The following is a 27,385-nucleotide window of genomic DNA, read 5'->3' as shown; positions in this document are numbered from 1 at the left end:
CGATGTTTCTCTCTCATTGACGTTTCTGGCTCTCTATCTGTCTCCCTTCCTCTCTGTGAAAAATCAATAAAATATATTTTTAAAAAAAAGAATGATGGTTTAAGTATAAAATTAAATAACACAAAATATGCCATAAAATCTTTGGTGTTATCTGTTCCACTGGACATAACATTATTTTTATTTACATATGTTCCTGACAAAAGTCAAAAGTAATGTCATTTAGTCTGGAAATGTTCATTTGTAATAAATAATGAAATGAACTAAGTCTATTCTCAGATTCTCCTTAAGTGGCCCTTGCCGCAAAGTTGTATTAATTAAAAGAATGTGGTCCGCTGAAACCAGTTTGGCTCAGTGGATAAAGCATCAGCCAGCGAACTGAAAGGTCCCAGGTTCAATTCCAGTCAAGGGCATGTACCTTGGTTGCGGGCACATCCCCAATAGGGGGTGTGCAAGAGGCAGCTGATTGATGATTCTCTTTCATCGATGTTTCTAATTCTCTATCCCTCTCTCTTCCTCTCTGTAAAAAATCAATAAAATCTATTAATAAATAAATAAATAAATAAATAAAAGTAATCAACCTTTATTAAAAAAAAAAAAGAATGTGCTCCAATTCTTTTGCATTTTTCTTAAGTTCCTTATAATTTTTCTGACAGTCTTCTCTCAGAAAAATTATATACCCAAGAAAAATGAAGACATATTTACAATAGTCTTCTCTCCAAAGATTACTCTTGATTTTTTAAAACAGAAGATGGTAGTCTAATTAGGTTTGGATTAATTATTTCCATAGGTGCATAGAAGGGTTAATTAGCTATTTAGCTCCTTAAGTTTGTCTGCAAATCTTGAGACTTCAGTATTGAGCTACTACTAAGACCATATAGCTCACTTCTGTCCAGAAGCTTTTATATGGGATATTGGTTTACACTTAAAAACCTTACAACTTATTTCATCTTTTCTTTCAAAAAATGGACAAATTCATCTTAAAACTTATTTGGAGTTGCAGGAAACCAAAAATGGCCAAAACAATATTGAAAAAGCAGGACAAAGAAATATTCACACACTTCCTTATTTCAAAACTTTCTACAAAACTACAGCAATAGAGACAGTATGGCACTGGCAAAAGAATAAACATATAGATTAATAGAATAAAATTGAGGGTCCATTGGTAAAACTTTTACTTTATCAGAATTTTAAAAGTTTGTGATCAAAGAATACTATCAATAGAGAAAAACAAGCCACATAAGGAGGGAATATTTGCAAACCATATATCTGATACATATCTAGAACCCAGAACATATAAAAAGCTCTTACAATTCAACAATAAGAAAACAAACAACTGAATTAAAAAATGGTGAAGGAAATGAATAGAAACCTCTCTAAAGAAAATGACTAATAAGCTCATAAAAATATGCTCAACATCATAATAAAGGAAATGAAAACTCAAAACCACAATGAGATATCACTTCATACCTACTTCAATTAACATAATAAAACAAACAAAATAACAGAATGGCAAGTGTTGGCAAAAATTTGGGGGGGGAAAAGAAGCTCCAAATATCACAGGTGACAATGTAAAAAATCTGCAGCTTCTGGGGAAAACAGTTTAATAGGTCCTCAAAATGTTATATATGAGTTCCCATGTGTGTCTGCTGGCATGGATCAATGGTTGAGCATTGACCTATGAACCAGGAGGTCATGGTTCAATTCCCAGTCAGTGCACATGCCCAGGTTGCAGGCTCAATCTCCAATGTGGGCTAATTAATGATTCTCATCATTGATGTTTCTGCCTCCCTTTCCCTTCCTCTCTGAAATCAATAATAAAAATCTGTTTTAAGAAAGAGTTCTCATTTTAAAAAAAAGTTCCCATGTGACCCAGCAGTTCCACTCCTATTTCTACACCCAAGAAAATTAAAAATGTATTCACACAAAAAGTTTTATGCAACTGTTCATAGCAGAATTACTCATTATAACAAAAAAAGTGAAAACAACTGAAATGTGTTATCAATTGATGAATAAACAAAATACAGCACATTCATACTATGAAAAAATCATCAGCTATATAAAGAAATACTGATACATGCAACAACATAGGTGAACCTTGAAGATATAATGCTAAGTGAAAGAAACCAGCACAAATATTTAGATAGTGATGGTGGTTATACAACACTGTAAAAATACTGAATATAACCTAGCTGTACACTTTAAAATGATGACCTTTATGTAGTATTAATTACATTTAAATAAAAAATTACTAAAAATTGCCAGCTATGGAGAAAGTTGTATTGTGTGGTCTATGTTTTTCAGATTCAACTAGAGGCCCAGTGCACCAATTTGTGCACAAGGGGGCTCAGGGAAGATTGTAGCTGGGCCTGTCAGAAGAAGGAGATGGCGGGAGGTTGGCTGGCCTGCCCACCCCAATCAGGTCTGATCAGGGCCGGGCCAGCTGGAGGAAGGGGCCTCAGGCAATTGATTAGTGAGGCCCCCAACTCTGATTGGGATTGGGGGGCTGATTAGGGGTGGAGCTGGCCATAGGAAGGGGCTGTGGGTGGTGGGATGGCCAGCCCACCCCTGAATGGGGTAAAGGATGCTGAGCGGGGGGGCCAGCAGCCTGGGGTAGGGAACATGGTTGGTTGGCCAGCCAGTCCTACCACTGATGGGATGAGGGAGCCAAACTGGGGTGGGGCCAAATGGGGAGAGGGGCTGCAGAAGGGAGATTGCAGGCAGGTTCTGCCCCCTATTGGGGGGGGGGCAATCAGGGGATGAGCCAGCCAAGGGGAGGGGCTGTGGGCTGATAAGGGGGGTGGGCATCAGGTGCATGGGCAGCTTAAGGGAGGGGCTGCAGGAGGTTGGCCATCCAGCTCCACTCCCTATTGAGGTGGGGGTGGGGGGTTTGCAATCAGGGATGGGGCAGCCAGGGGGGAGGGGCTGTGGGTTTATCATGGTGGAGCAGGCTGATCAGGGACAGGGCTGGTCTCAGGGAAGAGCAGGGGTGTTTGGCTGTAGGCCTGCTCTTGATCAAGGGAGAGTCCAATCAGGGGCAGGCAGGGGGAGGGGCTGCAAGGTTGGCCAGCAGGCCCCACCTCATGATCAGGCCAGTTTGCTGCCAGTGGGCATCATAGAGACCAGTTGTTATAGTCATTGTGACTGTTATGGTCCCTGGCTTTTCATATATATATATATATATATATATATATATATATATATATACACACATACATATATATATATATATACACATACATATATATATACATACACACACACACACACACACACACACACACACACACATATATATATATATATATATATATATATATATATATATATATATATATATATATATATATGTTATAAATAAAGGAGGGAGCCGAAACCGGTTCAGCTCAGTGGATAGAGCGTCGGCCTGTGGACTGAAGGGTCCTGGGGTCGATTCCGGTCAAGGGCATATACCTTGGTTGCAGGCACATCCCCAGTGGGGGGGGGGGGGGGTGCAGGAAGCGGCTGGTCGATGTTTCTCTCTCATCGATGTTTCTAGCTCTCTATCCCTCTCCCTTCCTCTCTGTGGAAAATCAATAAAATATATTTTTAAAAATAAAAATAAAAGAATAAAGGAGGGAAAACACTTTCTGCAGACCTATTGTACCACCATCCTGATTTTTTCTTTCACTGTCCTATTGTATTTTGCACTATGAAAAGAAAAGGAAAAAAAGAACCAGGCATTTAAAAACAAAACAAAACAAAACAAAAAAACTACTCTCTTTTTTCCTTGGAAAACAAATAATCAGCCTAGAGAGTAATGAGGCAATCACAGAGAGCAACCACCCTTTCAGGGAATCTGTGTCCAATTCTGAGACCTATTTGGAATCTTCTGAGTGGGCCTTGCAAAATAGCAGCCATATAAAGCCTGATAAATTTGATCAGGCTGAAGGCAGGAAGTTAGGCACAAAAGGTCCCTGAGATTTTCCCCTCATCATGGGGAAAGACAGACTTCCTCATTCAGGTTTCACACTACTTCTCCTTGTCCTGTTTTCTACCAATGCCTCAAACTCTGCAGAACCGTAAGTCTCACCCAAAGTCTTTTCCTTGTCTGTTCTTTTAGTCTCTCCTTCATAGCTTTTCTTTGTCTTTCCTATTAAACGCTACCTTTCCATTCCTTAAAATATCCTCTACTCATAAGAGAGTAATCATAAATGGTCAATGTATTTTTCCTTTTGTTTATTCTGTACTCTTAAAATAATAGTCATCTACACAATGTCATCACTAGGAGGCATGTTTTCATTATAAACTGAAACCTGAGACTCTACCTTCACAGGCTCGTTCTTTTGGATAGAAAGTATTAGCTATAAAAATATGTAAAGTGTATAGTGGGTTGCAATTGTAGATCACATGCATAGAGAAAATATAGTTCCTTTATTTTTCAATAATTTATTGGTTCTTCATCAAGAACCCTCAGTAAATGGTCAATGCAGGGGGGAAGTAATTTTAACTCTCTTCAGTTATATAGTTGGTGAAATCCAAAAACTCTAAGACTTCTCTTCCACTTCTCAGTTCCTCTCCAAGGCAGTGTCCAGAAGAATGTGGTTGCTATTACTTACTGGTGGAGAAGAAGGGTCAGGGCCCTTGGTCTCTGAGTTTTTTGTCTTCTTGGCCAATATCAATCTGGTTTATCCTTACCTGCTAACATTCATCATCTGAGTCTTTAGCCATCTAGTTTCTCTCAGTTTGGCCCCTTTATCAAGAAGTCTCAGAAGTTCTCTCTAGCTGACTCTGATTCACTTAGCTCTTTCTTATCACATAGAACTCCTAACTTTTGACATCATTCTGCCTCCTGTTCTATGTCTGTTGTTTCAACACAGCCTGTGCTTGCAGGATCACCTTTGCCAGTAACCCATTTGAGACCTCTGGCCTCAATGGCCTCAACCACCTGCCTTTACATTCCTTCTAGGAAATCCTTGGGTCCAATAACAACAGATAGGCAACTGAAGGATCCTGGAAAGTTCAACGTCTAGCCCTCCTTTGCCTACCCATACTGTACTATAGATAACTCTGATGTAGCTACATCCCAGATTGATACAGAGCAGCCTCCAGAGCACCAAATGGGGGGAGAGATGAAGGGATCTTCTGTTCCGAGTGTTAGTTTTATCCACTTAACGCAGTTGGTCCTCTCCAGGCCAATGTACAGAAGCAAAAAATCAGAACTCTGACAAACTCAACTTCCTCCCTTCTTCGGGCTTCTTCAATGCATCAATTTCCCAGGAACCAGTAGGGGTGATTTACAAGCGTGGGTGGTACTGTATTCCATTGCGTTATTGCATTCCACTCACAGAGCTTTTGGAAATATGTGAGGGCTGTTCAGTTTTCTGAATTCAGGCTTGAATAGAAGAAGCAAGTGGCATTTATTGGGGTTGAAATGTTAAGCAATCTGTGGTGTCAGTCCAACGCAACAGAGAACTATTCTGCCCATTGAAAACCATTACTTTACATCGTTCCCACCATTTAACAAAGAACAAGCCTCATGGCCTAGTTGTCATAACAGAAGAGGTATTTTCTCCTTACTATATAGCAAACTTCACTTTAACCCTCCATCATGAGCCCTAGATGTGATAAATAAGAGCTATTGCCTAGAGAGATAGAGGTTACAGAGGAAAATGAAAAAGAGAAAGTAAAAAGAACAAATGGACATGGACAACTGTGTGGTGATGGCAGGGGCAGGGAGGTAGAGGTGGAAGAGGGTATGGGGGTGAGGGGGAAGAGACTAAAAAAAGAGGTCACCAGTTTAGTAGTATGTGCAAAATTTAATCACCCTACCAAGGCAAATATTTAAAATGCAAACATTCCTGATTAAGTAATACATTACGTTTTATTTGCTCAGTACAAGTGAAATCTCAGGGAAATTACTCAACCTTGATGGGTCCCAATTTCAATGTTTGTCCAAGGAATGCTAACTAAACCTTTGTGAAATAATTGCTTGAAATATCAAATATGTATGGAACTAATTTTTTAATTGTGATCTCAGTTTGGATAAGAATAAAAGTAGTATATGGAATAAAATTATAATAGACTGATGATGTCTTTCCTATTAATATAAAAAAAACTCGGGAGAAAAAGTGGATGGTGTAAAAAATGATAACTTTTTATAGAGCCTATAATTAATAAGGTAGTGTATACTAAAAATTGCTAAGAGGGAAGATCTTATGTTGTGTTCCTATTAGAATAATAATAACAATAATAATAATAATAATAACAATTGAAGAGGAGGGAAATTTTTGGAAATGATGTATATTTATAGCAAAGATTGTGCTGATGACTTCACAGTTATATTCTTAACTACATACTAATGATATAGTACATACTAAATATGTGTGTCAATCATACCTCAATAAAGTGTTCTGAAAATATAGAGAAAAAGTAAAGCCTTTGGAAATGATCGGTTATAGTAGGCATGACTTTAATCTTTAAATCTTTTCTGTAAGCAGAGTCTAGAGAATAATATTCAATTTGGTGAGAAGGAGGAGATAATACAATAGACCAATATATGGGTCACTCAGATAAAATTTACTATCTTCTGCTGAAACCGGTTTGGCTCAATGGATAGAGTGTCAGCCTGTGGACTAAAGAGTCCCAGGTTTGATTCTGGTCAAGGGCATGTACCTTGGTTGCTGGCACATCCCCAGTAGGAGGTATGCAAGAGGCAGCTGATGGATGATTCTCTCTCATCAATGTTTCTAACTCTCTATCCCTCTTTCTTCCTCTCTGTGAAAAATCAATAAAACATATATATATAAAATTTTATTTTTTTCTGCTTCCTCGAGTTGCTAACAAATGAATTTAACTAGAAACTTGAGGTAAATAATTTTTTTAGAGAAATATGTCAATCTGATCAGCCTAGAAAAAGCATGTAAAATTGGCCCACAACGAATATTTTTGTGAACCAGACAATATAATGGTATGTAAGAAACATTTTAATAAAAACTCCATAACTTAATTTTATAATATCTTGTTATACATAATTTTAATAAAGAACTGCAACTTTCACTAATGACTAATTACTATAATCATGTTGCATTCATTTCCCTTACCGCACCTTATGTGCAGGTGCACCATTTCTTTCCACTAATACTAGCAGCAAATATTTTAGCAGCTGACTGCCACATCATTAGTCTTGTACTGCTTGTTTGGTGTGCGCAACAGGAAATATTTCACTTTTGGAGAACAAGAAAAATCTGTTTATTTGCGTTACGCTTATTAATTTGTGCAGTTATTCAGTATCTGGTAAGTTAATGTGCAAGAAAAAATATTAATTTTTATTAAAATGTTCTCTTATGTTAATGCCTACTCGTTTATTTCAGCCCTTTGTATTCAGCATGTCTCTATCTAAATAAACCTACGTTTCTATGAAGATTGAAGCTTTTGTTTTTTTGTGGCCCACCTAAACTTAAGCCTTGTTTATTTGGCCCGTATTAGTCTTTGAGTTTGACACTCTTGGCCTAGATGTTTGCCCCTAATTTGTTCTTCTTGAGTTGGATAGAATGATCTCAAGACACAATGTAGAATAGGAGAAATATGTGTACAAATGGGCACTGCCACTGCTCTCATATGGTTGTTTTTACTGCAACTGATGCAGTAAGCATGGTGGAAGGCTATTACATCTTTAAAAGAGCAAATGTTCAGTAGATCAGAGACATCCAAGTGCAAGAAAGGGATTAGCTGGGAGGTACCATCTAAATGACTCTGGGTAGTTTATTTAACAGCTTTGAGCCTCTCTGTTTTAGAACAAAACATTAGCACATATGCAATAAATAATTTGAGGTTTTAATGATTTTAGAGTGGCTCAAAAGATTTGTGGCACATAATTTGCCAAGAAAATATTTAAAACATATACAGAAAGACTACTTCTCCAGAGCAGACCATGTGGAGACTTCACTTGACTTCCAGATTCAACAGTTAGTCTGTCTGCATTATTATCTATTCCAAGTCTCCCACCTATTGACTTTGTAAAGTAATAAAATTGTATTTCCCAGTCAAATGCCCCTGGTATTTTTTAAGGATAAGTGCTCATGTTGGTAATAGAAGGGAAAGGGCAATAAACCAATATAAAAATCATTCTGTTTTTTCTTAATTGAAATGGTACTTTATAAATAAATGACTTAAACCTACAAGCATGGAATCAAAATTTTGAGGATTTACATATTTATGTATTATTTTATGTGATAGAAACATATTCGCTGAAGTTCTTTCAGGTGAATTTGTGTAAATCCAGTCATGGTGTTCATACACAACTAATATTTACTTACACAAATTTTAATGTAAACTGTTTATAAAGTGAGTAATCACCCACCATTTATTACATATGTGTATTTTTATGAGTATATATTCAAGAATTTATATATTAAGGCTCATTAAAACAAAGAATGCTTATAAAATTGAAATATCTTCAAAGTCAACTTCCAAGACACTACTGGTGAGTAAAAGGTATCATTCTTATGCTAATAAGATGAAGGAGACGGTATAGAACTGATTGTAGCAATAAGTACATATTGTTATGGAAAACACAATGATGGTTGAAAATATTTGCTATCCTCTGATTTTTCTTTGATGTAGCCTTCTTCTCTTCCCAGACAGTATATGGTGCTGGTCCCCTCCCTGCTCCATACTGGGACCCCTGAGAAAGGCTGCCTCCTTCTGAGCCACCTGAATGAAACAGTGACTGTAAGTGCTTCCTTGAAGTCTTCCAGGGAGAACAGGAGACTCTTCACTGACCTCGTGGCAGAGAAAGACTTATTCCGCTGTGTCTCCTTCACTGTGAGTACTAGCTGCCCATCCCTGTTTGGTACATAATATCTCCATGGCAATGGAGAACTAGGGTTCAAGCCCAAAGAATGTCTTTAGAATGTTAGTGAGGATTTCAGAAAAAATCAAGGCAATGAGTTTTTGAGGAAAAAAGCATGCATTTTTTTCACCACAGTAAGGGAGAAATATTTTTCTACTTACCAAAGTTCAATGTACTTCCTAAAAATATATATACTAATAAAAGGGCAATATGCAAATTAGACGGGGTCAACTGACCATCTTCTGGACATCGGACTTCCTTCCAGACAAAGCCATGGGCCAAGGCAGAGACAGGGGCAAGATCAGGCTGGCAGGGGGTTAGGGGCAATCAGGCCAGCAGAAGAGGGCAGTTGGGGGCAATCTGGTCAGCAGGGAGGGCAGTTGGGGGTGACCAGGCAAGCAGGGGAGGGCAGTTGGGGAAACCAGGCTGGCAGGGGAAGACCATTGGGGGCATTAGGCAGGCAGGCAGGTGGGTGGTTAGGAGCCAGTGGTCCTGGATTGTGAGAGGGATCTCAGATTGGAGAGGGTTCAGGCCCGGCTGAGAGACACCACCTGTGAACGAATTCTGTGCACCAGGCCTCTAGTAAAAAATAAAAGGATTAGCCACAGAAATTGTATGATTTGGAGGTTCTTTTAGCTTTGTTATATAACCATCTCTTTCAAACTAGAGTTAGACAATGCCTAGAAACAGATTGTACAAATATATCATAACAGAACAGCATGCGGAATTTTTCTCTCACAGTGGGATATTACATGTTTTTGCCCTTGGAATGTGTAAATGGTTCAAAGTACTCCAAGCAAATACCCAGTACACCTGTGAGGATGTTCAACTTGGGATACTTAGCTTCTATAGTCTCCCATACTTTTTTCAGAGATACCTCTCTCCATTTCTTCAGAAAACATATTCTCTATTTAAGAGAGTACAATTTAACAAATAGAGTTCCAGATGAGCTATATGGGAAGTTGGGTTCCATTGATGGCTGTTCTTACTAACATCACTCCCCTGTATCTTATACTAGAGGCCAGTGCATGAAATATGTTTGTGGGTAGGGTTCCTAGCAGCTGCTGGCTGCCAGCTACTGGCCAGGGCCTCCCTTCCCCCAGCTGCCTGCCACCCCCACTAGGCCAATGTCTGCCATGTTCCATGCCACCCCTAGTGGTCAGCGCACATCTAACTCCTAGTCAATCAAACTCCCACCTATGGGGACAATTTGCACATTAGCCTTTTATTGCATAGGATCAGTATCTTCACTCTTATACCTGGAGAAATATTCACACTGGCCCAGCCCTTTGTGAAGCTGAATGGGAGACAGAAAATAGTAATGGTTGAAGGAGTCCAAGGGGGAAGACTGTGCTGTTCCTCAGTGGTATCTTTGTTCTTTAGCTCCCAAGAATCTCATCCTCTTCAGAGGTGGCTTTCTTCACTGTCCACATAAAGGGACCAACACAAGACTTCAGGAAGCAGAGGAAAGTGCTGGTAAAGAATGAGCAAAGCCTGGTCTTTGTCCAGACAGACAAACCCATCTATAAACCAGGACAAACAGGTATGTGGGGAAATTCCACCTCCTCGGCAGGTTTCCCGCCAAAGTCACCACTATCTTGATCTCTTAGTCTCCTGTGCTATTATCTAAATTACCTGCTTTATTGTGTCTGAGATTTATCATAGAATTTCTTTTTTCAGTAAAATTCCGCATTGTCTCTGTGGATGAAAATTTTCACCCCCTAAATGAACTGGTAAGTATCTCAATATCTCTAGTTTGGGTGGATGGTGGGTGGTGGGATGACAGCACTCATCCAAGGTGGGGTGGGAAGGTCCAGGAAAAGTGAAATGAAAGCTACTAATTAGGGAACCTAGATTCCAGCTTTACTACAAATCTATTCAAGGGATAACTGAGGAGTAAGAGATGAGGAAGCTCTCTCCCCTATAACAATAATAAATCAGTCTGGAAATAGCTACACTCGTTGCTCTCAAAACCCTACATTAAGTATAATGAACAGGTACAATAAAAAATTATGTATTATCCATACCCATACTCTGAACGAGTTCATGATTAATTAAAGCACCAGAGACTTTCACTTCTTCTGATATATTTATATATATATATAAAAGGCTAATATGTTAAGTGTCCTTCCCCCCATCCAACCAGTCACTGTGACATGCACTGACCACCAGGGGGCAGATGCTCAACACAGGAGTTGTGAGCTGCAGTGACTTGGCAGTGGTGGTTTTTGGGTGATGCACCTCAAAACCAGAGAGGAAGGAGCCCAATTCCACCTTCGGCCATGGGTTATGTTGTTGGGACACTGTCAGCTCGAACCTGGTTTACTACACATGTGCTTGCGTTCCACACCCTTGGCAGAGTGCCCTCTTGCACTCCAAGACCCCTTGTGGGATGTCGGACAGCTGGTTTTGGCCCAATCCTCACAGGCCAGGCCGAGGGGCCACACCTGCTGGAGGGACCCCACTCACTCCACAGACACCTTTCAAGCCATGACACCACCCCAGGTGCGGCTGCCTGGTGAGGGACCACGGGATTTTGGCTCCAGGGCATGTCCAGCCCATCTTGCCCAGTCCTGCCCCATCGGCCACCTTCTAATTAATTTCTTCTCAATGTGCACAAATCTGTGCACCAGGTCACTAGTAAAATACATAATTTTATTACATATGATAGCATATTTTATAATTTTTATACATATATCATAAACTATCCATTATATACAAAGTCTTCATTTATGTTCATTGTGTGTGTCTCTTCCTTCATCTAGCTTTCAATATGAGGACAAAGAAACAAGGCTATTTTTAAAAGGTAGACATTAGATAATCTTGAAATTAGAAGAAATATTCTTGGTTTATTTTAACCAATAATTCTGGGCATTTTCTTCTGGTTAAGTCTAAATCATAATGACATAAAACTTTATTAACATCCATTTTTAATTTATGTAAGTAATAGTATAGTCATAGTCTTCACTAGGAGGATTTTAGTGCCTAAATTATATTAGTGAATAATATCAATAACTTAATAAGTATTAACAAGTATCATTCAACGATAATATTTTTCAAAGAAACGACAACATGATGATTTTTGTAGAAATATGTTATTATGCTTTTCTTAAAACTGTTTACTGATTTCCCTAAGCAATTCCACTTATTTTATGTTTCTGGTTAAATTTTGATATATCTTACTACATATATTTTTCCTTGGTAAGCTGTTTAATCATAAATTGGGAATCATAGCCTTGTTTAGATTCTAATCACATCTCTTCTTTCATTTTTTCTTATAGATTCCACTGGTATACCTTGAGGTAAGCATCAAAAAGAATATCTTACAAGGAAGTCAGTGCATTTAAGGAAGAAAAATTCTGATACTTATTCCAGACAGATGAACTGCTATTAAAAAAAAAAAAAACCTTGTAGAACTAAATTTTTCTATTCTCGGATGTCAGGTTTATTGTGGTTCACTTTTCATCTGTGTTTAATTTTCCTTGGCACTTTTAAAAATTTATCTCAGGAATAGCAAACACAGAAGAAAAGTGAACCAAAAAAAAAAAAAAAAAAAAAAAAAAGTGAATTGCTACCCTGAAAGTCGTGTGTTTTGTCAAGGCATGTCATGACTAAATAATTATTCCCATGCTCCTTTCTTACATCTAGAACCCAAAAAGGAATCGAATTGGACAATGGCAGAATCTCAAGTTAGAGAGTGGCCTCAAACAGTTAGCCTTTCCCCTCTCATCAGAGCCAATTCAGGGCTCCTACAAGGTGGTGGTAGAGAAGGAATCAGGCGGAAATGTACAGCACCCCTTCACCGTGGAGGAATTTGGTATGGATCATGAAAAACGAAGGGATCGTAACTTTCTGATTCACAGTGTGAACTCAGATTCTTTGATTTTCCCACAGGTATTTTAATGTGGAGTAGAATCAGCTGTATCTTTTTCTAAGGCCATCATTATTCTGAAATTATGAACATTATTCTTGTTTATAAGAGCTTGGTGATTTATAGTAACAAGTTACACTTTGTCAAGTATCAAAATTCTTATTTTAGTGGAACCATCATCATTTGTTAACATCACTGAGATCTGTTGTGGTCACAAAGTCAGATTTTTGCATGAATTATTAAACCTAATCATCTTGAAGTTGATAAATGTAAAAATGAATGTAACTTTTCAAGTTATTTTTGTGAAAAAAATTATAGATGTGAAAATGTTTGTATTTCCATTAATTATTTACCAGCTTCCCTCTTTCTATTTGTCTCTATCAACAGTGGTTCCCAAGTTTGAGGTCAAAGTTCAAGTCCCAAAGATAATCACTATCCTGGATAAAACAGTGAACATATCAGTATGTGGAATGTGAGTTAAATAGTTTTTATATGAAATTTCATATTTTGCCTCAATTTTGAGTGATTATTTAGCTGGTACACAATTATAAATTAATTTTCCTTGGCACTTTTAAAAATTTATCTCAGTGACCTCTCCTTATTTTTATTATTAAACATTTCAAATGCATCAAAGAATGTAGACACAATCATGATTTAATAAGTAACATATTTCCATGTTTGCTGCTTTTTTTCTCTAACATTTCATGATAAATTATAAAAATCACAACATTTTCACCCACCTACAACTGTATAGACCTCTAAAAATTAGTGACATTTTTCTATGCAATCATGATGCCATTATCACACTTAATAAAATAAAAAAGTAATTATTCAATACTAATTTTGAGTTTATACTTAAGTATCCTTGATTTTCCTAAAAATACCTCAGATTTTTTTTTTAAATGTCTTTATACATTGCTTTTGGTTATTACTACTTATGTGTATCTTTTTTTTTTTTTACCAACTTTTTACCATGAAAAAATTTTTTTTTCTTTTATTGAAGTTTTACATTTGTCTCCTTCCCCCCCCCCCCCAATTGACCTCACCCGCCAGCCATTCCCATCCCTGACAAGCCCCCACCACTCCAGTGTCTGTGACCATTGGTTATGCTGATATGCATGCATGCAAGTCCTTTGGTTGCTCCCTAACCACCCTCCTCCCCTACCATTTGTCTCTGAATCTATTCTTGTTCATCAAATTATGTTGATCATTATATCCCATATATGAGTGAGATAATATGATATTTATCTTTCTCCGACTGGCTTATTTCACTTAGCATAATGCTCTCTAGTTCCATTCATGCTGTTGCAAATAGTAAAAGTTCCTTCTTTTTTATAGTGGCATAGTATTCCATTGTGTAGATGTACCACAGTTTTGTTTTTGTTTGTTTTTTGTTTGTTTGTTTTTTAGGGCCTTATATTTTCTTTTTTATTTATTTATTTATTTATTTATTTATATTAATTTATTTATTTTATTGATTATGGTCTCACATAATTGTCCTTATCCCCCCATTCCCATCCCAAACCCCTCCCTACATATGCTCCCACCCCCCTGTTGTCCATGGCCACTGGCTAGGCCCATATGCATGTACACAAGAGTACCACAGTTTTTTAATCCATTCATTTGCTGATGGCTATGGTAAATTGTGCTGCTATGAACATAGGGGTGCATATATCCTTTTTGACTGGTGTTTCTGGTCTCTTGGAATATAGTCCTAGAAGTGGGATTACTGGGTCAAATGGGAGTTCCATTTTTAACTTTTTCAAGAAACTCCATACTGTCTTCCACAGTGGCTGCACCAGTCTGCATTCCCACCAGCAGTGCACGAGGGTTCCTTTTTCTCCACATCCTTGCCAGCACTTGTCATTTGTTGATTTGTTGATAATAGCCATTCTGACAGATGTGAGATAGTACTTCATTTTTGTTTTGATTTGCATCTCTCAGTGATTAGTGACTTTGAGCAAGTTTTCATATGTCTCTGGGCCTTCTGTATGTCCTCTCTCAAAAGGTATCTATTTAAATCCTTTACCCAGTTTTTGATCTTCCTTTTGTTAAGTTGTATGAGTTCTCTGTAAATTTTGGAGACTAAACCCTTATTGGCAATATCATTGGAAAATATGTTCTCCCATGCAGTGGGCTTTCTTGTTGTTTTGTTGAGGGTTTCTTTTGCTGTTCAGAAGCTTTTTATTTTGATGTAGTCCCATTTGTTTATTTTCTCCTTTGTCTCCATTGCTCTAGGAGCTGTATCTATAAAGATACTGATATGACATATGTCTGCAATTTTGCTGCCTGTGGAGTCTTGTAGGATTTTTATGATTTCCCGTCTTACATTCAAATCCTTTAGCCATTTGAGTTTGTTTTTGTGTATGGTGTAAGTGGGTGATCTAGTTTCATTTTCCTTTTTTTTTTTTTGCATGTATCTGACCATATTTCCCAGCACCATTTATTAAAGAGACTGTTGTGACTCCATTGTATGCTCTTGCCTCCTTTATCAAATATTAATTGAGCATAATGGCTTGGGTCAATTTTGGGGTTCTCTGTTCTTTGCCATTGGTCTATATTTCTGTTCTTGTGCTAGCACCAGTTTTGAGAACCGTGGCTTGGTAATATAGCTTTATATCTGGTATTGTGATCCCTTCAACTTTGTTCTTCTTTCTCAGGATTGCTGCAGCTATTTGGGGTCTTTTTTTATTCTAGATGAATTTTTGGAGAGTTTGTTCTAGGTCTTTGAAATATGCCGTTGGTATTTTAATGGGAATTGCATTGAATCTGTAGATTGCTTTGGGTAGCGTGGACATTTTAATGATGTTGATTCTAGCAATCCATGAACACGGTATATTCTTTCATTTGTATATGTCTTCCTCTATCTGTTTTTTCAGTGTCCTATAGTTTTCCAAGTACAGGTCTTTTACATCCTTAATTAAGTTTATTTCTAGGTATCTTAATTTTTTTGGTGCAATACCATGAAAATTTTTTATTGAATATAAGAATTGGCAGAATAGTAAAATATAACTTGCTTGTGCCTGTCATCTATTATAAACATTATAAAATTTTGCCAATTTTGTTTCATTGATTCCTCCCCACACAGTTTTTTTCCTAAGATTTTTTAAATACGCCATGGGAAATCTATAAATAACTCAAGCTTTTAAATATCTAGACTCTCCTTTTGTCCCATGGTGTTAGCTTATGGAAACAACAGGTCAATTGGCCTATAAATGTCCCACTTGTTGCCAAAACTGGTGTGGCTCAGTGGATAGAGCATCAGCCTGGGGACTGAAGGGTTCCGGGTTTGATTCTGGTCAAGAGCATGTATTTTGGTTGTGAGCACATCCCCAGTGGTGTACAGGAGGCAGCTGATGGATGTTTCTCTCTCATTGATGTTTCTAGTTCTCTTTCTCTTTCCCTTCCTCTCTGTAAAAAAATCAATAATATATATATATATATATATATATATATATATTTTTTTTTTTTTTTTTTTTTTTAAATGCCCCACTTGTTGCATTTGCCTTATTGTTACTTCATGGTACATTGATTAATTTACTCTCTCCTTTGGCCAGTTTTAAGAAAATATTTTGAGTGTTTTGCATAGATCCTCTTGGTGCAGTAAAGAAACAAATTTTTAAACACTGAAATAATCTCTCTCCATTTATAATTTTTGAGGAATTTCATGCTGTTTTTCATAGTGGTTGCTCTGATTATATTTTAAAACTAATGGCCCAAAAAAACTTATCAATTATTCCATTTGTACTAGAGAAATAACTAAGTATAGATTGCACACATAAAAAATGTAATATGCCTTATGGTTAGTTTTTTTTTAGGATCTCTCTCTCTCTCTTGTCTATTTATCTATCTATCTATCTATCTATCTATCTATCTATCTATCGGTACCTACCTACCTACCTACCTCTGTGTGTGTTGTGTTTGCTTATTATTTATTTTATTCTATTCATCACAGAATTTTTTTTATTTGTTATAAAGAGCAAGATTTGATTTTATGACAAAATAAAAAGAATAATAAAGAGGAAAAAATAAAAATACCCCTAGGCAATTTGGCTGTGCATTGAAGTAAAGTTTCAAATGCCTTACTGGGTAATATCTTCATAGAGACCTTTTCCAGACATGTTTCTACTTGATATGAGTCTAAAATAATAAAGTTATTATTAGAAAATAATTACTCTGTGCTGAGCTGGTATTGAAAATGCAGATACCTTTCTTCAGTTCCTGATTTATTTCTTATGTGACAGATACACCTATGGGAAACCTGTGCCAGGACTTGCAACTGTGCGCATGTGCCGAAAATTACTTCATTCTTTTAATTGTCGAAAGCAAGAGTTCTGTGAGGAATTCAGTCACCAGGTTAGTATACAGTGTTCTGTCTGTGTACTGTCGTTGTTGACACCCATTGAGCTACTCCATTTTACTAAAAGGCATCAGCATAAGCTGATCCTCAAATATTCATCACCAAAGATGAAATTAATAGAAATAGCCAACAAAATTCTCATTTCTATTAATTTCATCTTTGGTGATGAATAGAAATAGCCAACAAAATTCTCATTTTGATGACCAATCATAGTAATTACAAATCAAATATAAATATTAAATTCCTAAAGGTTGATTAACATGTTTGACCCAAAAAATTCTTGATACCAGAAAGAAAATAGTAGATTTAGTGACTATCGGTCTGAATCTGTATGACATTTATCAATTTTTATATTCTCAGCTCAACAGCAATGGCTGCATCACCCAACAAGTAAACACATACTTGTTTCAACTTAACAATGCGGGTTTGGAAACGGAACTTAAAGTGGAAGCCAAGATCAGAGAAGAGGGAACAGGTTTGAATATTAACTTCATTTGGGAGATAAAGTAATAAATATTGATTTGTTTCCCATAACAAAAGTCATAACAAATGTAGGAAATGAATTTTTTAAATATATATATATTTTTAAATATGTTTTATTGATTTTGTACAGAGAGGAAGGGAGAGAGATAGAGAGTTAGAAACATCGATGAGAGAGAGTCATCGATCAGCCGCCTCTTGCACACCTCCTACTGGGGATATGCCCGCAACCAAGGTACATGCCCTTGACCGGAATCGAACCCGGGACCTTTCAGTCCCCAAGCCGATGCTCTATCCATTGAGCCAAACCGGTTTCGGCTAAAATATATTTTTATTGATTTCAGAGAGGAAGGGAAAAGGAGAGAGAGATAGAAATATCAATGATGAAAGAGAATCATTGATCGGCTGCCTCCTGCACGCCCCCTACTGGGGGTTGAATCCGCAACATGGGCATGTTCTGTTGACTGGAATCGAACCTGAGATCTTTCATTCACTGGCTGACGCTCTATCCACTGAGCCAAACCAGCTAGGGTGGAAATAAATTTTAGATCCAAAGTAACTTCAAGAATACTTACTTTTTTCTATATATTTTTCAGACCTAGAGTTCACTGGAAGTGGGACCAGTATGATCACAAACATTGCAACCAAGGTCAAGTTTGTGAAAGTGGATTCACACTTTCGACGAGGAATACCCTTTTTTGGTCAGGTAGAGTATATTGCAAGTTAGAGGTAAATGAAGTGTCCAGTTGTTCCTAGGTCAAGGACATACTGATGTAGTCCAAACCTAGTTAGTATTAGCAAATAATTAATATGACCCAAGTCATCGAAAAAGGATAAAATAGGTACTGTCCTTTGTGATATCACTGATAAAATACATGAACATACACTACAGTATTAAGAGAATAAGAGGTACTGTTTCTTTTTTGAACATTACTAATAAAGATGTTTAATGTAATATAAGTTAGTTATTATGTCAAGCCCCTTATCCCACACATTTTATAATAAATAAATATATTTTTGCCATTATCCAGCCAGCATCAGAATTTTAAGAGAGTTTCTCACAAATGACTCTCAATTCATGACTGTCAATATCTTTCTTTATATTTCTTGTTCTGTTTAAAATAAGTGAATAAGTTATTTTAACTTTAAATATTGAAATTGTAATAATATGCAGTTTATGACTATTATTATTGTATTATTTTCATATTTGGAGTATATATTTTAAGATAATACAATAATAAATAATATTGATTTCATTTATATTTACAATTGATTTTTGCAGTTTTATACTTACTGAATTTTTCTTAAAAAAAAAAAAACCCACACATTCTTGTGCAATTTTGTTTCAAAAAATAAAAATTAAGTGAGGATCTAAATTATAAAAAGGAGCTGGAAAGACATGAGAATCCAAAAGGAAAGAAACAGTTTTGTAATCAATATGAAAGAGTTGTTTCTTATTCTTTGGTTTTTGTGTATTTTTTTAAGTATATTTTATTTGTTTGTTTGTTTGTTTGTTTGTTTTTTACAAAGAGGAAGGGAGAGAGATAGTTAGAAACATCAATCAGCGGCCTCTTGCACACCCCCTACTGGGGAAGTGCCCACAACCAAGGTACATGCCCTTGCCCGGAATCGAACCTGGGACCTTTCAGTCCGCAGGCCAACACTCTATCCACTGAGCCAAACCAGTTTCTGCTGGTTCTTGTTTTTAAGTCATGGGAGCGCAGAAATCTGTTTCTTCAGCATGAGTTCTACCTGCTCTCATATTCTCCACATAACTAACAATCACTTCTCTTCTTTAGGTACTCCTGGTAGATGGAAAAAACGTGCCCATTCCCAATAAACACGTTTTCATCTCCGCAGCGGAAGACAAGTATTTTTTCAATGCAACTACCAATGAGCAGGGTCTTGCACAGTTTTCAATTGATACTGCCAGTATACCGGATAACATGCTTTTCATTACAGTAAGTATGAGAGAAAAGGAAACCCGAGAACAAAGAGAACCTTAGTAAAACAGTCATTTATTCAGAAGTGAAGAAGGACACAGCTGTATTTAAGAGAGAGAAATAAGAAGCTGTGCAACTTGGGGATAAGCTTGGGTATGTAAAAATGTCATTGGAAATAATGAAGACATTAGAAAAGATATTGTAGAAGTTCCTGAGAATTATTAAGGAGGGGTAGGGGAGGGGAGAGAGGAGACATCTGTAATACTGTCAACAATAAAATAAAAATGTTTTAATTATTCTTAAAATTTAATGTATTGTATAAAAATATCAGGATTTTTTTTTTTCCTGAACAATATCAGTTCTTCAATTGCGGATTCATGTAATTTGTTTTATGTTGTTTTTCCATGTCTACATAGATAGATATTTTTTAAATGATCAGAACCCCCCACAACATACATATTTATATATTGCCTAGTAAAAAGGATTTTTAAGAAAATCTATATAAAGCCCTGGCTGGGTAACTCAGTTGATTAGAGCATCATTCTGATACACCAAGGTTGTGGGTTCGATCTCCAGTCAGGACACATACAAAAATCAGTCAATGAATGCATTAAAAAAAAGTGAAACAACAAATTGATCTCTCTCTCCCACTCAATAATCATGAGAGGCATCGGTGCTAATTTGCTGAGGATTATTTTTTTTAATATATTTTATTGATTTTTTTTTTACAAAGAGGAAGGGAGAGAGATAGAGAGTTAGAAACATCAATGAGAGAGAGTCAACGATCATCTGCCTCCTGCACACCCCCCTCTGGGGATGTGCCTGCAACCAAAGTACATGCCCTTGACCGGAATCGAACCAGGGACCCTTCAGTCCGCAGGCTGATGCTCTATCCACTGAGCCAAACCGGTTTTGGCAGATTATTTATTTTGAGACCCCTAGGTAATAACAGATTTAAAAAAAATATATATATATATATATATATATATATATATATATATATATATAAAATGTGATTTTAATTAAACCAACTTAAAAAAAAAAGATTCCTATTAAAGATTTTTAGCATTTTAACTGGACCATTGTTGTGCCTCTGGCTCTGAGCTGCAAAACAGTCAAATGAGTAATGAGTTGGCAGAATCAGGGCAAAGGAGATAAACCTGCAGCTTATTTTCTTTTAATCTGTGCAAATTAAGAGATTGGCAACATGTTTAGTTGGCGGTCAGCGAGAACAAGAGAAATGCAAACTATATCTTAGGGTAGAAGACACAAAATTGTAACTTCATTTTGGTGGGAGGCTAAAGTGAAGACAATGTTGATTCTTTGTGCTTCTGTCTTATCAGGCCTACCACGAGAAGATGGACAGGTGTTTTAGCTTTGCATGGCTGCAAGAGGAACACATGACCGCTCGGCACGTTGCAAGACATGTTTTCTCCTCAAGTGGAAGTTTCATTGACCTGGAGCCTGTGGTTGGGACCCTGCCCTGTGACCACACACAGACTATCAGGGCACACTATATACTCAAGGTGCCAGCCCCTGGGGAACTGAAGGAGCTCCTTTTCTACTACCTGGTAAGAGTAACGCCACAGATCTATTTGGAGTTTATCGGTAGACAGAAGTGGTGAATGGAACCAGGGATGTAAAAAAAGTATTTGTGCACTACTCTCTTGCTTTCTTATCCAGGTTCCGTTGATTCTTGACTTTCAGGAGGTTGATTTTCCGTAGCAGAGACTCAACCATCCAAAGTCGGTTCTGTGGCCCACTCGGTGTGGCTCAGTGGTTGAGCATTGACCTATGAACCAGGAGGTCACAGTTCAATTCCCATCAGGGCGCATGCCCAGGTTGCAGGCTGTATCCCCAGTGGGGGACATGCAGGAGGCAGCTGATTAATGATTCTCTCATCATTGATGTGTCTATCTCTCTCTCTCCCTCTCCCTTCCTCTCTGAAATCAATATTTTTTTTAAATAGGTTATGTGGAGAATAAGGTATTGAAAAACAGTGTCAGGCTCAAGAAAAGTTCTCTGCTGATTTTTCATTTCAGGTCATGGCTAAGGGAGGCATCGTTAGATCAGGAACACATGCTCTGCCTATAGAGCCAGGAGACAGTGAGTATCTTCCAATCCGTCACCCATTTCCTTGCCAATACATCCACCCTTACTCTGTGATGGTTCACAAATGGGGAAATCATTCCCTTTATCCCTTTACACTAAGATAGGGGACAAAAGCCCTAGCAGGTTTGACTCAGTGGATAGAGTGCTGGCCTGCAGACCAAGGTGTCTCAGGTTCGATTCCGGTCAAGGGCACGTACCTCAGTTGCAGGCTCCCTTCCAGCCCAGGCTCTGGTTGGGATACGTGCAGGAAGCAACCCATTGATGTGTTTCTCTCCCATTGATGTTTCTCTCTGTCTTTCCCTCTCTCTAAGAACCAATGGAAAAATATCCTCAGGTAAGGATTAAAAAATAAATTGGGGGCGGGGGGAACAAAAGAAAAGAAAGTAAAGATCCTCTTTACTTATAACTCTTGGGCATTTTTTCATTCAACAACAGTCAACAGAGAAATGTGCTTACCTGCTATGTGTAGGGCACTCTGCTAAGGTACACTTTTTTTTTTTTCACATTCGTCTTTTCTGTCTGACATTAAAATAAAAACTATTTAAAAATGAAGTTTCCTTCTGTTTCTAACCCTAACAACAAATGTACATTCATCATCTTTAATCTCAGTATTGCAAAGAAGAGAGGTAAGTATCATGGGGGAGGGTATTTTTTGTGCAGTTTCTGAGCTAGTCTCTTTTTTAAAAAAATATATTTTATTGATTTTGTACAGAGAGGAAGGGAGAGATAGAGAGCTAGAAACATCGATGAGAGTCATCGATCAGCTGCCTCTTGCACACCCTCTACTGGGGATATGCCCACAACCAAGGTACATGCCCTTGACTGGAATCGAACCCAGATCCCTTCATTCCCCAAGCCGATGCTCTATCCATTGAGCCAAACCGGTTTCGGCTGAGCTAGCCTCTTTATGAGGATGCATATTGTGCTGTGGGAGTGAAATTGAGTACTTCACATATGAACTTGAGTACACTTCACAAATAAGTTAGGAGAAAGGAAACCAGTATTATTTTTATTCTGATTAAATCTATATCAAGGTTTAAATCACTGAAAAGAGAAACAATGAACATTATTTTTTTAACATATTTTATTGATTTTTTTTTTATATAGAGAGAGGAAGAGAGGGAGAATTAGAAACATCAGTGAGAAAGAAACATCCATCAGCTGCCTCCTGCACAGACCCTACTGGGAATGTGCCCGCAACCAAGGTACATGCCCTTGACCAGAATCGAGCCTGGGACCCTTCAGACCGCAGGCTGATGCTCTATCCACTGAGCCAAACCTGTTAGGACCCCATGAACATTCTTGTAATTAATCTAAACAACGGCAAGTATTTCACCAAACTCCACACAACCCCAGTGCTAAACTTATACTTAAGATTTGTTCCAAATCTATGACTTTTCTTTACTTTTATGGTTCCTTTCCCTACCAGGCTGTTTGTAATATCAAAACAATAGTCAAGAAGATTTAATTTTAAAATAAGCTACTAATCAGCACTTTCAATAATTGAAATAAACATTAAAGAATGCTGCAGTTTTGAATATCATTTTCGGCAATATTTATGTAGAGAGCGATACAGTGATCTGGACCCTATTGCTTGCAAGGTTCCCCTTCAATCCATCTTGTTGCTTGTTTTTCTACTTTCTTTAATAATGCAGCATGTAACACACTTATAGAAACAGGTGTGTCTAAAAACACTACTTATCTAATTTTCTCTGATATTTTAATTTGTGCATAATTCATAAAAGAAATAATCTCTGATTAGTAATATAAAGAAGACTCCTTTAATTACTTACACATCACAAAAAAAATGTATTGAAAGTAACTGAGGCAATGATTGAAAGGAATTTCTCTAAATAAGAAATTAAACCACATGCTGAAACCGGTTTGGCTCCGTGGTAGAGCGTCGGTCTGCAGACTGAAAGGTCCCAGGTTCGATTCTGGTTAGGGGCATGTACGTTGGTTGCGGGCACATCCCCGGTAGGGGGGTGTGCAAGAGGCAGCTGGTCGATGTTTCTCTCTCATTGACGTTTCTAGCTCTCTATCTTTCTCCCTTCCTCTCTGTAAAATATCAATAAAGTATATATTTAAAAAAAAGAAATTAAACCACAATTATTTATAATAAACCATTTTAATCACACATCAACATTACAGTATTAATTGCCAATTTGTTCCCCACAAAAGAGTTACTAAAAACTCTTCACTGTGTTAGATTAAAAAAAAAACTTGTTTCACAATTTGTCTAGCTCAACCTTTTGAAGTACTTAAGTTTAGCTCCTTCCTGACTAATATATTCTTTTTTATATGCTATTCTGCATCGTGTTTTAATATCAGGATACAAATGATTAATTTCAGAACTATTTCAAAATCTGTTTAAAATTCAGAATTCAGGTTTTTCATAACAAAGCCTTCACAATTTTCATTACTAATCGGTCACTTTCCGCCCAGAGCTTTCTTTCTCTGCCAAAACATTATTGAGAGTTTATTTTCTTTCCAAAGCTTCCTCTGCCAGAACATTACTAAGAGGTTACTTTCCCTCCAAAACTTCCCCTGCCAAAAAAAAGTGTACCATAACTTCTCTTTCCATTTTATAATATTTCAATCTATTCTTTCCATGTATGGTTAGCTCAACACAACAAATACAAGGGTTGACATTTCCCTCCTTTTAGAAGGGAGCTCACTCTTTTTTAGAATTATAAGCTGAAACTTGACCTCTCCCACGATACAAATACACGACTGCCATAGTCTTGCCTTTCTGGTCCCCAAGAAGTTGGGAAAGGGGAAATTGGTGAGTTGTTAAATAGGTATAGAGTTTCAGATTTGCAAGATGAAAAAAGACCTGGAGATCTGTTTCATAGCAATGTGAGTATACTTAGCACCACTAAAGCATTCTTTAAAAAAATGGTTAAAATGGTACATGTTGTTTGTTGTCTTCTCATCACAACAACAACAAAAAGGCATATATTTGAAAAAAAATAAACTTTATGATTTTATCTTACAAGTTACAGCTCTATCTTTAAATGGAAAAATCATCTCTTGTCTGAAACCAAAAAGAAATGGTTGCTATTCATCACAAAATATATGTCTTATTCTTAATTTTTAAATGAGTCCATCAGGCTTTAATTAAATACATGTATATATCAGCAGACTACTTTTTTAGCTATTCAGATTTAAGTTCATTTAGGCATAAATCAGGGAGAGATAAGGGTGAACGTAAGGAGCTGGAACTTATTCTACAATGGAAGTTGTGAAGGGAGACATTAGCCTATTAATGTTTATCCCTTCACTAGAATGGCCTAAGGAGGTTAAGCCAGTGAATGCATGGGCACGGTTCTCAGTTGGATACGACCTAGGAAAGCATGCTGACCTGTGACCATTTTGTCTCACTCTCTCTGTGCCCCAGTGAGAGGCAGTTTTTCCTTAGCCCTCCCTGTGAAGTCAGACATTGCTCCCACTGCACGAATGTTCATCTTTACCATTTTCCCAAATGGAGAAGTTATTGGAGATTCACAGAGTTTTGAGATTGAAAACTGTCTGGCCAACAAGGTGAGTGTCTTTAGCAAAAAAATCATACAACACAAATAAATGGTATCATACTTTACCTCAGAAGGGGAGGGGGGAGGAATGAATCCAGAAAAGTAAAATGAGTTGCCCAAAGTTTCCAGGCAGCCAGCACAATAATTTCCCAATTCCACAAAATTGCTTGCACATAAAATATAATTTAGCTTTGTATCCTTGGCGCCCAATTGCATGGATCCAATTGAGTGAGGGAAATAAGATGCTGTGACTCCAAAGCTTCAAAACCTTGAAGAACAAATAGAAACACTTGATTATGAATCAGAGGCAATAATGTGCCTCTAACATTCAAGCAAGGCATCTGTCCCTGATGACCCTCCGTTGTGTCCTTAAAGCAACACAGCCTTTCAACAGCAAAGGCGAGATGAGAAGAGAGGCTCCTTCCTGACTGATGCTCCGAGCACGGTCATTAAAGCTGAATGTCAGGGTGGCCCAGGGATGAGGTCTCCGCAGGAGGACACAAACAGAAGTGCGGGATGACTGTTCCTTCATATCTCGCAGGTAGATTTGAGCTTCAGCCCAGAACTGAGTCTTCCAGCCTCGCCCGCCCACCTGCGAGTCACAGCTTCTCCTCGGTCGCTCTGTGCCGTCCGTGCCGTGGACCAAAGCGTGCACCTCCTGAGGCCTGAGGCAGAGCTCTCCCCATCCTCGGTGAGTCTTCTCAGCCTCAGGGGTTAGAAATGGCTGCATGAGGCGCTCAGAGCAAGAAGGCCCTGTGGAGAATAAAATGCAAGAATATAATTAAAATATTTGCCAGTTGTCTAGTATTTTATAGTTTCTCAAGCTCTCTCACACATTTTCTCACTTACTCTTTCCAGCATCCCAGAGAGTAAGTAACAGCCCTATTTTATGATGTAAAAACTAAGGTGTGTAGTCTTTGTTGGTGTAGTTCAGTGGGTAGAGCATTGGCCCACAGACTGAGGGATCCGGGTTCAACTCCTGTCTAGGGCACATGCCCAGGTTGCAGACTCGGTCCCCAGTAGGAGGCCTGCAGGAGCTGCCAATCCATGATTCTCTCATTGACGCTTCTATTTCTCTCTCCCTTCCTCTTCCTCCCTGAAATCAATAAAAATATGTACTTTTAAAAAAGAATTTTATTAAAAACGAGCACTTAGTTTGTAATAGTTGAGAGACTTGTACCAGCTTACCCGGAAGTGACATAGCTGAGGCATCATTCTAAAACTGCCTACAAACTGCAGTCTCCTTCTTGACATAACTCCATGCTTAGAAGGAATCAAACCTGAACTTGTTAACTCATGCTTTACAATAATCTTACTGTAAGCTAATTTTTTTAGATGTAATATTTATATAAGTCATGCTAAAAAAAAAAAAGAAATTAATAAGTTGTTTAAGTAAAATCATTGTGGGCCAAAAAGAACACAAATTAAATCATTTTGGTGAGTGGAGTAATTAATTTTATAAAATTAATACAAGCATGTCAAGAAACTTTTGATGAATCTAACAATGTATGCCTCTAGAGAACCTTGAGGTCTGTAAAAGTGGTAATAAATAATTCACAAATTATTTTCAATTAAAAAAAAAAAAAGAACATGACCTATCACACCTTTGTCAGGAATGATGATTCACAGACTAAAATTTTAAGTCTCTCCTATTTTCTAGAATCATATCATTCATGGTGGTAATATTTGGAGTGTCGTGCTGATTTATTGCGGTTATCAGCAGCAGCAGCAGCAGCACTCGGTGTACTGAGTCTGTTGTAGGAGCTAGGGAAATACCAGTCAACATGTCACAATCCTTTTCCTTACAGAGCAGTGACTTGAGAGAGACTATAATAAAAGGTTTACATGGCTCAGAAAAATAAAAAGTGAAATACTGGTTAATAATTGGCATTAGGAGGAAATATTTTCAAACATAGGGTTGTCATTTTCTTAAAATATATTTTATTGATTTTTTTTTCTTTTTTTTTTTTACAGAGAGGAAAGGAGAGGGATAGAGAGCTAGAAAATCGATGAGAGAGAATCATCCACCAGTTGCCTCTTGCACACCCCCTCTGGAGATGTGCCCACAACCAAGGTACATGGCCCTTGTCCGGAATCGAACCTGGGACCTTTCAGTCCACAGACTGATGCTCTATCCACTGAGCCAAACCAGTGTTGGCCAAACATAGGGTTTTTTAAGAGAAGCCTATCAGCAAAAAGGGAAAATTCAGAGACTACTTTTCTAACGTATATATAGAACTAACATTACTCATATTT

At 37.5% G+C, this 27,385-nt stretch overlaps 1 protein-coding gene and 1 long non-coding RNA gene across 6 annotated transcripts in view; one reads left to right on the top strand and one right to left on the bottom strand.

The window, feature by feature from the left end:
• Window positions 1–3,851: 3,851 nt before the first annotated feature.
• Window positions 3,852–27,385, top strand: part of LOC118729851 (alpha-2-macroglobulin) — a 118,256-nt gene continuing 94,722 nt past the window's right edge. The window contains exons 1-15 of one of the 5 annotated variants that reach the window (XM_045587731.1): window positions 3,852–4,058; window positions 8,619–8,802; window positions 10,214–10,373; window positions 10,511–10,563; window positions 12,112–12,132; window positions 12,479–12,647; window positions 13,089–13,173; window positions 16,946–17,057; window positions 17,422–17,536; window positions 18,138–18,247; window positions 19,341–19,487; window positions 20,804–21,055; window positions 21,527–21,590; window positions 24,997–25,143; window positions 25,675–25,820. In XM_045587731.1, coding sequence (XP_045443687.1) covers window positions 3,973–4,058; window positions 8,619–8,802; window positions 10,214–10,373; window positions 10,511–10,563; window positions 12,112–12,132; window positions 12,479–12,647; window positions 13,089–13,173; window positions 16,946–17,057; window positions 17,422–17,536; window positions 18,138–18,247; window positions 19,341–19,487; window positions 20,804–21,055; window positions 21,527–21,590; window positions 24,997–25,143; window positions 25,675–25,820 — 1,851 coding nt within the window. In that variant the 5' untranslated portion in view covers window positions 3,852–3,972. Of the gene's footprint in view, window positions 4,059–8,618; window positions 8,803–10,213; window positions 10,374–10,510; window positions 10,564–12,111; window positions 12,133–12,478; window positions 12,648–13,088; window positions 13,174–16,945; window positions 17,058–17,421; window positions 17,537–18,137; window positions 18,248–19,340; window positions 19,503–20,803; window positions 21,056–21,526; window positions 21,591–24,996; window positions 25,144–25,670; window positions 25,821–27,385 lie in introns of all 5 variants that reach the window. The other 4 variants (XM_045587734.1, XM_045587730.1, XM_045587733.1 and 1 more) reach the window with 4 other exon arrangements.
• Window positions 23,992–27,385, bottom strand: part of LOC123653138 — a 31,644-nt gene continuing 28,250 nt past the window's right edge. Inside the window, exon 2 of the long non-coding RNA XR_006742785.1 lies at window positions 23,992–25,882. This is a non-coding gene — a long non-coding RNA (uncharacterized LOC123653138). The remainder of the gene's footprint in view (window positions 25,883–27,385) is intronic.

This window comes from Pipistrellus kuhlii, unplaced genomic scaffold (genome assembly GCF_014108245.1).
Source record: "Pipistrellus kuhlii isolate mPipKuh1 unplaced genomic scaffold, mPipKuh1.p scaffold_m20_p_3, whole genome shotgun sequence".
Lineage (NCBI taxonomy): Eukaryota > Metazoa > Chordata > Mammalia > Chiroptera > Vespertilionidae > Pipistrellus > Pipistrellus kuhlii.
This window is presented reverse-complemented; position numbering and strand designations above follow the sequence as displayed.